At 37.4% G+C, this 13,707-nt stretch overlaps 1 protein-coding gene across 1 annotated transcript in view; it reads right to left on the reverse strand.

The window, feature by feature from the left end:
* The window catches only part of EPRS (glutamyl-prolyl-tRNA synthetase), an 88,489-nt gene that overhangs the window by 72,272 nt on the left and 2,510 nt on the right, over nucleotides 1–13,707 (reverse strand). Inside the window, exons 2-5 of the mRNA XM_006869698.1 lie at nucleotides 8,263–8,347; nucleotides 6,918–7,017; nucleotides 4,980–5,136; nucleotides 667–806 (exon numbers count right to left, since the gene is read on the reverse strand). Of these exons, the coding sequence (XP_006869760.1) occupies nucleotides 667–806; nucleotides 4,980–5,136; nucleotides 6,918–7,017; nucleotides 8,263–8,347 (482 nt within the window). The remainder of the gene's footprint in view (nucleotides 1–666; nucleotides 807–4,979; nucleotides 5,137–6,917; nucleotides 7,018–8,262; nucleotides 8,348–13,707) is intronic.

The following is a 13,707-nucleotide window of genomic DNA, read 5'->3' on the forward strand; positions in this document are numbered from 1 at the left end:
CATAGTCAATAAGTCATAGGTAAACATGATTAAGATATTATAGTATAAACCTAAGTAGATGGAAATGCAGTAAAAGAGCAATGTCAGTGGAGACGGACAGAAAACAAATCTATAACTAAGAAAAATAGTAAGAGAACTTGTAGACCAATTAGATGTGAAAAGAGGTGAAGAAGATGAGTCAGTCTTTTTAGCCTGTTTTGAGTGGGCTGTGTTCTTATCTAAGCAGACAGCAGTTTCCAAAATTGAAACTTCACAACATAGACTAAGATGTAAAACAGTAGAGTGACACCAGGTGGGAAAGAGGACCTTCTCAACTCTACTCTATGCCACATCTTCCTACAGAAGTAGGAAGACTCAATTGCTCAAAACCAAAAGGGTAGACTCAGGAGCAAAAGAAGATGGCATACCTATAAAACAATGAGATTTTAGTTAAATGGAGTTTGGCTTTCCTATGGGACACACTTCAGATATCACAGTCTTAGGATTTTAAGTAGTTGAACATTTAAAGTCAAGCCAAGACTTAACAATGGCACACTGAGCCTTTTTCGCTTATAAACAGAAAACAAATTTTGTAAAAATAATTTTCTTTTAAGATGTAAGGTCTCAGAAAAATCTCAGCAACACCAAAATGCCAGCATTAAAAAAGAAAATAAAAGGGCTTACCACTACTTTAGGTCTGGTTGTTGAGACATTCCACTTAGAACCTACTGACTGAAAGGCCCGCTGGGCTTCAAGAAAGCCAAACCAGCGTTTTACATGGACCGGAGCTTTGTTCTGCTTCAATTGCTCCTGCCAGGTAGCATTTCCTGTTGAAATTAAACATAATTTCAATAAACGTGCAACCTCAACAGCAAAGCTGTACCTCTATAATGAAATTTATACAATCTGGTCAAACGTTAAAATGTTTTCTAAATATCTCAACATGTTTTACAGAATTCACAAAATTATGAAATACACTTTTTCAGTTCAATTTACTAATGTTCTATATTAAGATTCCACTGTTACCATCCACGTGATTGTAAGGCCAGCGTTACATTTCATAATTAAGGAAAAGTGGTAAGTAGATCAACTAGAGAATGAAATAAAAATTAAGATAAGATGATCAAATAGCTCATCTATGCAGACGCAATATATAAAATATTCAACTCTTTAACATCACAAAGCTACTACTTCAAGGATTATAGAAACATGAATATCTTTCTTTCACAAATATTAAGTCAAAGATACACATATAAATGAAAAGGTATGACACAAAAGGCTTTATGAGGCAAGTCAAAAAATATTGCTACTAGGATTTCATACACACGTGGGTTTAAATTCCAAACTATATGTGTTTAAACCCTCATCTTGGTTCCTTCAGACTTCATTTTGGCCCAAAACTATAAAGAAAATTTCAAAGGAACATTTGAGTCCCTTGAGGATGTTAAAACTGTTGTTTTAATATGCTGCAAATTGAAGAATCCTTCAGGGAAGGGCTAGAGAGATGGAATCACCACCTCCAGAAGTGTATACGCCTAGACAGAGGAGATGTCAAGAAATAATAGATTCACATTTTGAAATTATTCAATAAAGGTTTCTATGATTTTGTAGAAATATTTTTACTTATACCATATGTAAGTTATTTTTTAATTTGGAAAAAAGGTATAAGCCACAAAAAAGTATAGAGAATGTAAAAACACCCAACATATTTAACTCACTACCAGATTTTTAAATGATAAAAAATTTTGGCCTATTTCCTTCAGCTTCTTTGATAAATAACAAAATTCAAGTCCCCCTCATGCCTCTACCAATCCCATTCTTCTCCCACTCTACTTCATAAATTTTCACTCAATGGAATATAGCCTCTACCTAGCCCCATTTCAATGAAGTTCATGTTTTATCATTGCTGTGCACAGCACATTAGTACACTTCAAGTCTGTAATAAATCAAAGGCTTCAATATTAATTTTTCTGTTAGGAGTCTTCAAGTCGGTAATGACTCATAGCAACCCTATGCACGAAAGAATGCAACACTGTCCAGTCCTGTGCCAACTTCACAATCGTTGTTATGCTTGAACCCATTGCTGCTGCCAATGTGCCAATCATCTCATCGGGGATCTTCCTCTTTTTCACTGACCCTTCACTTTACCAAGCAGGATGTCCTTCTCTAGGGACTGGTCTGGGCTCATATGTTCAAAGTATGAGAGACAAAGTCTGGCCATCCTGGCTTCCAAGGAACACTCTGGCTGTACTTCTTCCAACACAGATTTATGTGTTCTTTTGGCAGTCCACGGTACTTTTAATATTCTCCTCCAACACCATAACTCAAATGCGTGAGTTCTTCTACGGTCTTCCTAATTCACAGTCCAACTTTCTCACACATATGAGGTTACTTCAAATACCATGGCTTGGGTCAGGCACACATTAGTCCTCAAACTGGTATTTTTGCTTGTGCAGCAGATCTGCCTAACGAAATACGTAGTTTGAATTCTTGGCTGCTGCTTCCATGAGTATTGATGGTTGATCTGAGCAAAATGAAGTCTTTGATAACTTCAATCCTTTCTTCATTTATATGGATGATTTTTACTGATCCAGTGGAGAGAAGTTTTGTTTTCTTTACATTGAGATGCAACCCATATCGAAGTCTGTGTTCTTTGATCTTCATAAGATAGTATTTTAAGTCCGCTTTGCTGTCAGCAAGCAAGGTTGTGTCATCTGCATAGCTCAGGTTGTTGATGAGTCTTCCTCTAATCCTGAAGCCACATTCTTCTTCACAGAATCCTGCTTCTCAGATTAGGTGCTCAAAATACAGATTAAATAAGTACGGTGAAAGAATATAACCCTGGCACATACATTTCCTGATTTTAAAATATTCAGTGATCCCTTGTTCTTTTTAAACAACTGCCTCTTGGTCTATGTACAGGTTCCTCATGAGCACAATTAAGTGTTTCAGAAAACTTATTCTCTGAAACGCTATCCATAGCTTGTCATGATCCATACTATTGAAAGCCTTTGCCTTTATCAATAAAGCACAGGTTAACATCTTTCTGGTATTCTCTACTGTCAGTCAAGATCCAATATTACCAGAATGGTTCTCCTACAGAACTGTATCAACCATCCTAAGCAGGCCTTCCTTCATAGCCCATGCTTTCTTGAAAACCATTCTCACTACAGAGCTCCCTGCACAGTTCCCTTATTTTCTGTGGAATCATTTACAACTATAATCAGAATTAAATATTCCAAACTCTCTTCGGCCCTTATTTCTTATGTGATCTCCTATCATGAAAGCACGTACAATTTTAATCTCCCCAAATTCATTTCTTTGGTATTTGTCTCTATGAAGTCAAGACTGCAAACATGACTGACCATGCTAAGTCTACCTTTTCTTGTCCGCCATCAATTTTCCATACTCCAGCATCTGTCTCCTTAACTCAGTGACACCTTTAGGATCTTGTTGGGAATTTTCACAATTTTCTTGTTGGTATGAATTAAGAATTCCCTTTATCGAATTCTACTTTCTAAAGGCTAAAGTTAACATCAAGATAGGCAAAAACCTGCCTAACTTTTGGCACTGTAAATAGTGCTGTTATAAACATTTATATACAAGTTTTTGCTTTAATAACTGTTTTCAATTATTTTTCAGTACATACCCCAAAATGTGGAATTGCTGGACTACCTGACAATTTTTTGAGTCCTGGTGTAGTCTCTGTGGGATAAAGCCCTGGATAGCAAAGGTCAGTTTGAACCGAAAGGTCGCTATGAAGTTTTTTTTATCAGACTCGAAGGCACTTAACAATAACAATGGCAATTTTATGTTTACCTTATTAAGGCACTCACAATTATTTTTTCATGAATTTCCTAAGCACCTCTCACACCATTGCTCTTTTCCTCCTAGCCATGTTACATGTTGGGTCCTAACATTTCAGAACTTTAGCTCCCTGCCTGTCCCTCACACCCCCCTCGCCAATATATTCAGTTGTTGTTATTGGTAAGTGCTATCAAGTTGGTTACAACTCATAGAGACCCCATATAGGGTTTCCGAGGAGCGGCTGGTAGGTTTGAACCACCACCTTGTTGTTCAAATAGACCTCATGGTCCAGTGTTCATCCTTCAGCGCCACACCAAGACACCATATATTCAGTTCATATGCATTTCATTAAAATCTCCACCACAGAGGAAAGGAACTGCCATTTGTAATAATGCTTGCCTTGGACCAGAGGACGAAGATAAATGGGCATGAGGAACTTTTGAAGATGGTGGAATTTTCACTCTACTGATTCTGGTGCTAGTTCCGCAGATGTCTGTATATATTAAACTAATCAATTTTTACATTTTAAGTAGGGGCAGCTTTTTTCATATATCAATTATACTTAGCAGAAGGTGTTTAAAAGTAACTGACTTCCCAAGCAGGTAAGAGCATATTTCTTATCTATTACAACCTAGTAGAAGATAAAAAAAGAGACACCCCAGAAGAATTACATCACTGAGGCCCCATGGAAAATACATTTATTGTTGTTAAGAGCCGTCAAGTCGGTTCCGACTCATAGCGACCCTGTATAGGGTTTTCAAGGATTGTCTGGTAGCTTGAACCACCAACCTTGCGGTTCAAACCTAGCTTGCAGTACAGCCCATTAACCCACACGCTCACATACTGAGCAGTTAAAAGGACTGAATTCAAGTCAGAGACAACAGTGTCTGGACTAGAGGGATAGCTGAGGTCGGAGGGGTGTGACATACACGGGATGAAGGCTCCTTTAACAGAAACATGGTCAAATCCAAAGGTAAAAGGGGAGATGGGACAGTGACACAGAAGACCCAGGAATAGCAGAGAAAAAGCAAATTCCCATGACTGGACAGCAAAAAATCACCACTGGTCATTCTCTATCAATGCCTGTCCATAATACACACACAAATACATAAATATTTAAGTATGTGCTCTTCTTGCGCTGTAAAAGATTAAATCATTATAACAGAGCATTCTTTAAGAAGAATTACAAATACCTTTGAGGGTGGCCCAAACACATAAATCTGCTAAAGTCAAGGAGTTTCCAACTAGGTATGTTCTCAGAGAAAGGCAATGATTCAGTTCATTGACTGCAGGCATAAATGAGTTACATGAAGACAGCTTTGCAGCACTGAGCTCCACCCAGTGATCAATCTGTTAACAAACAAGAGAAAACAGAAAGAATGCATGCCAGGGTTTAGACTTAAAGATCAAGAGAAAAAAAAACATGATTAACTGGAGCAACACGATACCTTTGGCTTTCTCGGCTAGACCAATTCTTTCTTATCTCAGATTACAGAATTTATTCATTATGAGGATTTAGTTCTAGTGTTCCTAAACTCAGATTATAGAATTTATCATTATGAGGATTTAGTTTGATTTAGTTCTAAATTGAGCACTTAGTTCTAATGTGAGCACTCTAAGCATCACATTTTATTATTGTTTCATCCTTTCTTTTGTGGGGGGAGGAGGAAGGGAGAGGTGGAAAATAAAAGCAAGAAACCAAAAATAAGAAAGACATGAAAACAGGGAGAAACAACCAATCTGAAAGAGCCCAAGGAGTGGTACCAAATCACACAGACTCATCCACTTGCAGAATTCCAAAATAAATCTTCAGAAACCATTATTTATACTTTGGATTTTTATGAGATTTAGGAAAGTTAGAATTGAAAGAGTATAAACAGGAATAAAAGACAAGATAGGAAGTATCTAAAGCAAGGAGGGGGAACTTTTTTCTGCCAAGGGACATTTGGATATTTATAACATCATTTGTGGGCCATACAAAATTATCAACTTAAAAATTAGCCTGCTTTAAATGACGGCTGGAACTGAAACTGCCTTGGCAGGGCCAGACCAAATGATTCTGCAGGCCTTGTATGGCCCTTGGGCCAGACATACCCCACCCTTGATCTAAAGAGTAGTATTCCAGGAAGCCTTAATTAATCTGTTAACATTCATCAAACCTGTTTACTTTTGTAGGCCTGCTATCTTATCCATAGTAAAGGAGTTGGAAGCTGGATAAAATTAACTATATATTCACTTCCAAGCAGCTTTTGTGGCGCAGCAGTTAAGCATACTCTACTAACCAAAAGGTTCCGGATTCAAACCTACCCAGCGACCATGAAAATTCTTTGGGACAGCTCTACTCTGTCATATGGGGTTGCTTTGAGTCAGAATTGACTTGACAGACTACAATGGCGTTTGAACTGCAAGATCGGTGGTTCAAGCTCACAGTTGCTCCTCGGAAACCCTATACAGGGTTGCTATGGGTTGGAATCAACTTGAGGACACTTAACAACAACAATCTAACAATAATAACCTGGTCCCTGCCAGCTATGGAATTCTAAGAATCTAGTTAGAGAAAGCCAGCACTCAGCGTCATATTGGGACAGCTGATGGGGATTAAAGTTTCAAGGTTAAGAGCTAAGGAAATTAAAAAAAATTATCTGAAAACACAAACAAGCTGAGGATTTCTTCTTAACTAGCTCTATAATTTAAAGTAGGAATTTGAAATCCTTAAATACAATGCTGTTGTTAAGTACGGTGGAGTCTGTTCTGACTCAGAGCAACTGTGTATAAAATTTTTGAGAAGTGGCAGGTAGGTTTGATGTGCCAACTTTGCAGTTAGCAGTTCAGTGCTTACCCTACAGAGCCATATCAGGACTCCCTTTTATACAATGTTATTGTTGTTGTTAAGTGCCATCAAGTTGATTCCGACTCATAGTGAGTTTGGTTTCCAAGGAACAGATGGTGAGTTTGAACCACCGACCTTGCAATTCGAACCAATTGCGCAGTCCAGTGCTTACCCTATAGTGCCGCACCAAGACTCCTTAAATACAATAATTGTACATAAACTAATGATAAGATAATGAGGTTCTCAAAAATGCAAAAGCATTAATCAAAACAAAAAACACAGAGAAATGTTGATGCCTTACCTCCGTATGTTCCATCAGATTAGAGCCATAGAGCCCAGCTGTAGTTGCAACTCTAGCCAAGTAACGAAGTATGGAATTTATGTCCGTGAATAACACATTGCTACAACAGAAACATGAAATTTCAAAATAATGAATCCTAAGGGAAGAGTCTTACAAACTTCCTGAAGCCACATAGAAAAGATCAGGAATCAGAAGAACTTCATAAAAAACCAAATAATGATTCCATGGAAAGCTTAAATGTATATGAGAAGTAATCAAAGTAGATGGGGTTCCGTGAATAAAATTTAGATGGTCATAGTAATATAAACACTGGATAGTGATCTAACCAAGATTATGATTTAACTACAATGGGAAGAGGCTGCGAGCCGCAACGCAAGGTCAGCAGTTCGAAACTGCCAGCTGCTCCGCGGGAGAAACATGAGGCTTTCTGCTCCCGTAAAGATTTCCAGCCTCGGAAACCCTGTACAGGGTCGCTGAGTCAGAACCGACTCCACAGCACACAACAAGAACAACAACAATGGGAAGAAGGAGGAGGTAGGGGGAGAAAAAGGAGGCTGTAGGGTGAGTATGTGCACGTTGTAGCAACAAGAGAAAAGAGTTTCAGCTTCATCTTCCACAGCAGAAACAGTCCCTTTAAAAAAACTGGAAAACAAGGTGAAGCAATTCTAGTGCATTACTTAGAAACAGATCAATACAAAAAGCATCAACTCAAAAGAGTTGAAATGTTTGCTCCTAGAGCAGGGAAAATGGAGGACTGGAGGGAGGGGAATAAACAATCATCTAGAAATAGGATTCCAAAGAATTTCATACATAGTCTTGATGAAAACTAAGGTAAGATTATAAATTTCCATCATTAAAAATTCTTCATAAGTGTATGATTTGGTGAATGTAAAACTGACTATCTACTTTACAAACCTTATCTTAATTCCCAATAAAAAGTTAAAAAATAAATTCCCCATATACCTGTCTTCATAGCTGCCTAACATTGCATGTTATGAACTTACCATATTTATGGAATCAAACTTATTCATGTTACCTTTATCATTAGTGATTTTAAATAACTTCCAATTTTCTAGTAGAATAAATTACAATGGAATTCAAAGCCTTACATATAGTTCTGTCTGTACATTTTTAGTTCCATTAAGCATATTACAAGTGTAATGAGATATAGCCTGCTAAAAAATCTAAGTCTCTGGGTACAGGTTTTTTAAATGATGAAGAAAACGCATACTTCTTTCTTAGGGCAAGCTACCTAAGTAGCAAGTAAAGCAAGCATATAGCATTTAATCCTGAATATTTAAAAAAGGTTGTTAAGTACACAGAACAAGAATATAAAAACACTTACTCAGAAACACGAAGAATATTTTCTTTCCCTTCTTCAATGGAAATGCTGACATTATCTTTTACATGTTCGACTGCCAGTAAAGCTCCTAAAGTCATAGGATGAAAAGATTTTTTTTGTTGTAAAAAAAGAAAAGGTAGTATTTATAACTTGAATCGTAAAACAGTTCAGATGACTCAACAAAGCAATTTTAAGTCCTTCAAGCAGTAAACTTTCCCCTGCCCCCAGTAATCTATAAATAAATCTTCTGGCTTAAAAAATATTGAATACAAAATCAGAACCCTTTCACTTAGTTCAATTGCTTTTAATGTGCTGTTTCCACCTACGGACACAGATACTAATCTTTTCCTCCCTCAGGAGACAAAAAAAATTACAATATTACCTTATATAAAAGCATTTGTTAATAGTATTTAAGTGATTACTACGTGGTAGGTACTATGCTAAATGCTGTACAGTTATTAATTCTAATCTTTGTAGTATGTTGTTGTTTATAAGTGCTGTCGAGTTGTTTCCGACACATAGTGACCCTGCATAGGGTATCTGAAAAGTGGCTGATGAGTGTGAATCCCTGACCTTGCAGGATAAATGCCTTTATTCCCATTTTACAGAACAGGAAACTGAGGTTTAAAGGAGTTAAATAGCCCATAGTTGTTTTTTAAATGTGTGCCAGAGTCAAAATTTGAGTGTAGCTCTAAGGAAGTACAGAGTTCAAACTCTGCTAACACTGTATAATACTGCTTTCCACACATAAAAGTTTAATAAATTGATTTATTAATCCTTTGTCCCTGAATTTGCCTAAAAAGGATAAATCATTGAACCAGAATCAACTCAACAGCACACAACAACAGAAATACCGGCATACTTAGATTGGTTCTAAATACCATGCCACACTGGTAAGACGGCTGTGACAGGGAAGGTACAAGACAGGCCTGGAAAAGAGTTTACTAGAAAACAAGGAAGCATTTAAAGACTGACAGACATGTCAAAAGAAGACAGAAGCCAACCTGAAGGGGCTCCCACTGGCAAATAGGGAGATTTAACCATCAAAATAGATGAAATGTTATAAATCCATATAATGGACCATTATTCAGCAATTAAAGGGATTTAGCTACTGTTAAAGGCAACAAGACAGATGAATCTCTAAAACATTATCTAGGTACTACAGAATATTAACAAGATGATTCAACGTGCATGAAATTCTAGACGAGAAACTAAGAAAGCACAGAATGTAAATCTGTTGACTACCAGAAGCCAGGGATAGGGAAAGGGGATTCATTGTTACAAAGAGGGATGATAGAACTTTCTGACGTGATGGAAATATTGGATATCATCATGTGGTGGTGGCTACATAACGAAAAATATTTGTCAATAGATGTGAATGTATCAAATGTAAATTATACTCAAGAAAATTAATTTTATAAAGAGTGCTTATTTATGTTATTAAATGCCATTAAGTAGGTTCCAACTCATAGTGACTCTATTTAGTGTTTCTGAGGAATAGCTAGTGGGTCTAAATCGTCAACCTTGAAGTCAGCAAGCAGTCCAGTGCTTATCCTAAGTGCCATATGATAGGAAATAAAAATAAATAATACATATTAAAATGAAGTCCATTTTGATATTAATTCTAAAAATGGGGGTTAAAAAAAAAAAGCCTTTCACACAGAAAAATATCAAATAATTAATGTGGGAGAAATGATAAAAATTGGAAGGTCACCATTTGGCAGCCATCATTATAAAAATCAAGTTGGATAGAAAGTATGAATGAATGCTGAAGTCCGTAGGTGAAGGTTTGATGGATAGTGGAGTATTTTATATGATCCCAAAGCATCTCCCCACAAAATGAATGTTGCTAGAGAAAAGTCTACTATGCAAAAAGCCGGCAGATACCTTCTTAAGTAACAAAAGAATTATCAATAAGGAAGAAAATTGGCTGGAATGAAAGGAATCAGTTCGATGCTGCAAGATTCATAGACTAAATCTAGCCACGAAGAAATACATGACGAGGAGGCATTCTTCAAGCAAGTGGCCTGTGATCTTTACAAGTCAAAGCTACAAGAGTGAAGGAATAGCTAATAAACTCTTCCAGATTGAAAGAAATAAGGGAGCCATGATAACCTGATGTTAATAAAGCCTGATCCTGAATTTGGACTCCTTGCATTATCTAACTAGATTTGTTGGAAAAACTAGGGTAATTTGAATGCTATCGTAGAATTATATTCATGTGTGTATGTCTTGATGGCCTTGATGACACTTAACAACAACAACATATGTCTTGATATTGAAGGTCACATGAGGTCATGTAGAAGAGTTCCCTTGCTTATGAAACACAATGGAGCATTCTACGATGATAAAGCTTATTTTTTTCATTAAGCCTCAAAAAGTTCATGAGAAAATTCCATTATCTTTTCATTCCATTTTTCCACAAACTTTTTGAAGCCCCCTGGTATATGCAGCATGCTCTCAAGAGTCCTAGTGAGCCTGTTAGTTAGACATTGGGCTACTAACTGCAGAGTTGGCAGTTCAAACCCACCAGTTGCTCTATGGGAGAAGATAAGGCTGTTCCCATATTTAATTTTAGAAACCCCTAGAGAGCAGTTCCAGTCTGCCCTTTAGGGTCACTGTGAGTCAGACACAGGTAGATGGTGATAGGTTTTTGGGTTCTCAGGTGATAATGAGGATAAAGCTCTTTGCATTCTTCTTTTCTGTAAACTTGAAATTATTTTAACATAAAAAAAATACTTAATGTGCTGAAAGAAATTCTAGCAGTATTCTATTTTTCTAAATATTTCAAATAATCTTATTAAGTATTTAAAGATTAATTGTATTTGAATACAATGAAATAATTCAATCATTTTTAAATAGAGAGGAAGGAGTGGATAGGAAGTTAACATAAATTCTGTTAACTGGTCTGTAGTTCAAATTAACAACAAATGTCTTTAAGATTTCCAGAATATAAGTGGAGTACTGCTCTGAGTTCTATAGTTCACTAAGAAAACAGCTCTATCATCTTCAGAATGCTCTTCTGAGTAACATTTGTGAAAGCTATATACAGCCTTCTAAGGAGCCGGACTGATACACTGGTTGAGCACTCAGCTGCTAACTGTGAAGTAGCCTCAAAAACCCAGGTACTTGACATAGAGACTTCGGTCAAAGATGTCAACTGGACTTCATTTTCACTGTTCATTCTGAACTGACTCCAAAATCGGACTCCCCTTCCCTCCCCTCCAGCAGCATGCTCCCAGCAAGAGTTAATAGTTAGGCAGGTCCCAAAATATCCAAAGGTTAACATGATGGCTGACTAAACTTTATGATTAACAAAATAGTACTTAGAGCAGAGGCGGGGAACCTTTTATCTGTCAAAATTTATAACATCATTTGTAGACCATACAAAACTATCAACTTAAAAATTAGCCTGCTGTATTTGGTCAAACATTTAATTCATTAACTCACTGTGGTGCTGAAGGGTAAGCGATAAGCGCAGGACCCCAAGGTCAGTTTGAACCACAAGGTCGGCAGTTCAAACTCACCAGTCACTCTTCGGAAATCTTATACTGGGTAGCTGAGTTAAATGACATGACAGCACTAGCGACCCTGTATGGGGTGTCCAAGGAAAGGCTGTGAGCTTGAACCACAAACTGGCCTTGCAGTCTAGTGCTTTAACCCACAGCGCCACACCAGGGCTCCTCCCTAAAGATCACAGCCTAGAATACCCATGGGACACTTTGACTCTATGACATGGGGCACTTTAAGTGAAAACTCACTGGGCACATGGTAGCTGAGAACTTTAAATATTGGATCATTTAATTCTGGCAATCAACACTTTTTGAAAGATCTCATTGCCCTTTTCTTTAACCATGAGAAAAGTTAAGTAACTGGCTTCGCTTCTATAACATGTGGCAGCCAGGATTGGGCTACAAACCACGACAGCAATTCGAAACTACCAGCTGTTCCGTAGGAAAAAGATGAGGCTTTCTGCTCCCGTGAAGATTTACAGCCTTGGAAACCCTGGGCCAGGGTTGTTGTGTACGAGTAGGAACCAACTCCATGCACATAACCAACCACCACCATGCAGGAACCAAATGACTTTGTTCTTAACCATGAGGCAAAGCTGTCTAGTGTCTTCCTAGTCATCAATCAACCATCTAACTTTTATAGGTTTATTGATTTGAGATTAACCTATAATTTCTGGATCCAACTGTTAAAACAATATATCATTTAAAAAATATTTTAAAAGGTTATTAAATTGTGTTTTTAACAGATTTAGAACACCACCCAAATTGAGAATTTCATCAGCCCTCTGTGGCCAACTGCATCCAAAGTTCTGGGCTTCGTGAACAATTGAAAGCACTTGTGGGTCTACAGTTATGAATCGGGCTGCTAACCTCCAGGTCAGCAGTTCTAAAACACGAAGTTTTCGGCTCCAACAAAGATTTACAGCCTCTGGAACCAAATGAGTCGGAATCTGCTCCATGGCACATAACCACCACTACCATCACATATTGAAGGATTCTCTGGGCAAATTATTGAATGATGCAGAAATCATCAAGAGAAGATGGAAGGAATACACAGTCACTGTACCAAAAGGAAATGGTTGATATTCAACCATTTCAAGAGATAGCATATGATCAAAAGCCAATGATAGTGAAGGAAGAAGTCCAAAGTGCACTGAAGAAACTGGCAAAGAACAAGGCTCCAGGAATTGATGGAATAAAAACTGAAATCTTTCAAGAAAGTGAGGAGGCACTGGAGGCACTCATTCATCTATGCCAAGAAATCTGGAAGACAACTATCTGGCCAGCCGATTGGAAGAGTCTGTATTTGTGCCCATTTCCAAAGAGAGGTGACCCAATAGAATGCAGAAATCATCTGACAATATCATTGATATCCCTAAAAGTAAAGTACTACTAAAGTTAATCTAAAAATGGCTGCAAGCATACATTGACAAAGAACTTCCAGAGTTTCAAACTGGATTCAGAAGAGAACCTGGAACAAGGGATAGCATTGCTGACATCAGATGGATCTTGGCTGGAAGCAGAGAATACCAGAAAAATGTTTACCTGTGCTTTATTGACTACACAAAGGCTTTTGATTGTGTGGATCATGACAAGCTATGGACAACATTGCTAAGTATGAGTGTTCCTGAACACTTAATTGTGCTCATGAGGAATATGTACCTGGACCAACAGGCAGTTGTTCAAACAGAACAGGGGAACACTAAATGGTTTAAAATTAAGAAAGGTGTGCAACAGGGTTGTATTCTTTCACCATACTTATTCAACCTGTATGCTGAACAAATAATCCGAGAAGCTGGATTATATGAAGAAAAATGTGACATAGGATTAGAGGAAGACTCGTTAACAACCTGCGATATGCAGATGATACAACCTTGCTTTTAAAAGTGAAGAGGACTTAAAATATTTACTGATAAAGATCAAAGAGCACAGCCTT

The sequence above is a fragment of the Chrysochloris asiatica genome, unplaced genomic scaffold, assembly GCF_000296735.1.
Source record: "Chrysochloris asiatica unplaced genomic scaffold, ChrAsi1.0 scaffold00133, whole genome shotgun sequence".
NCBI lineage: Eukaryota > Metazoa > Chordata > Mammalia > Afrosoricida > Chrysochloridae > Chrysochloris > Chrysochloris asiatica.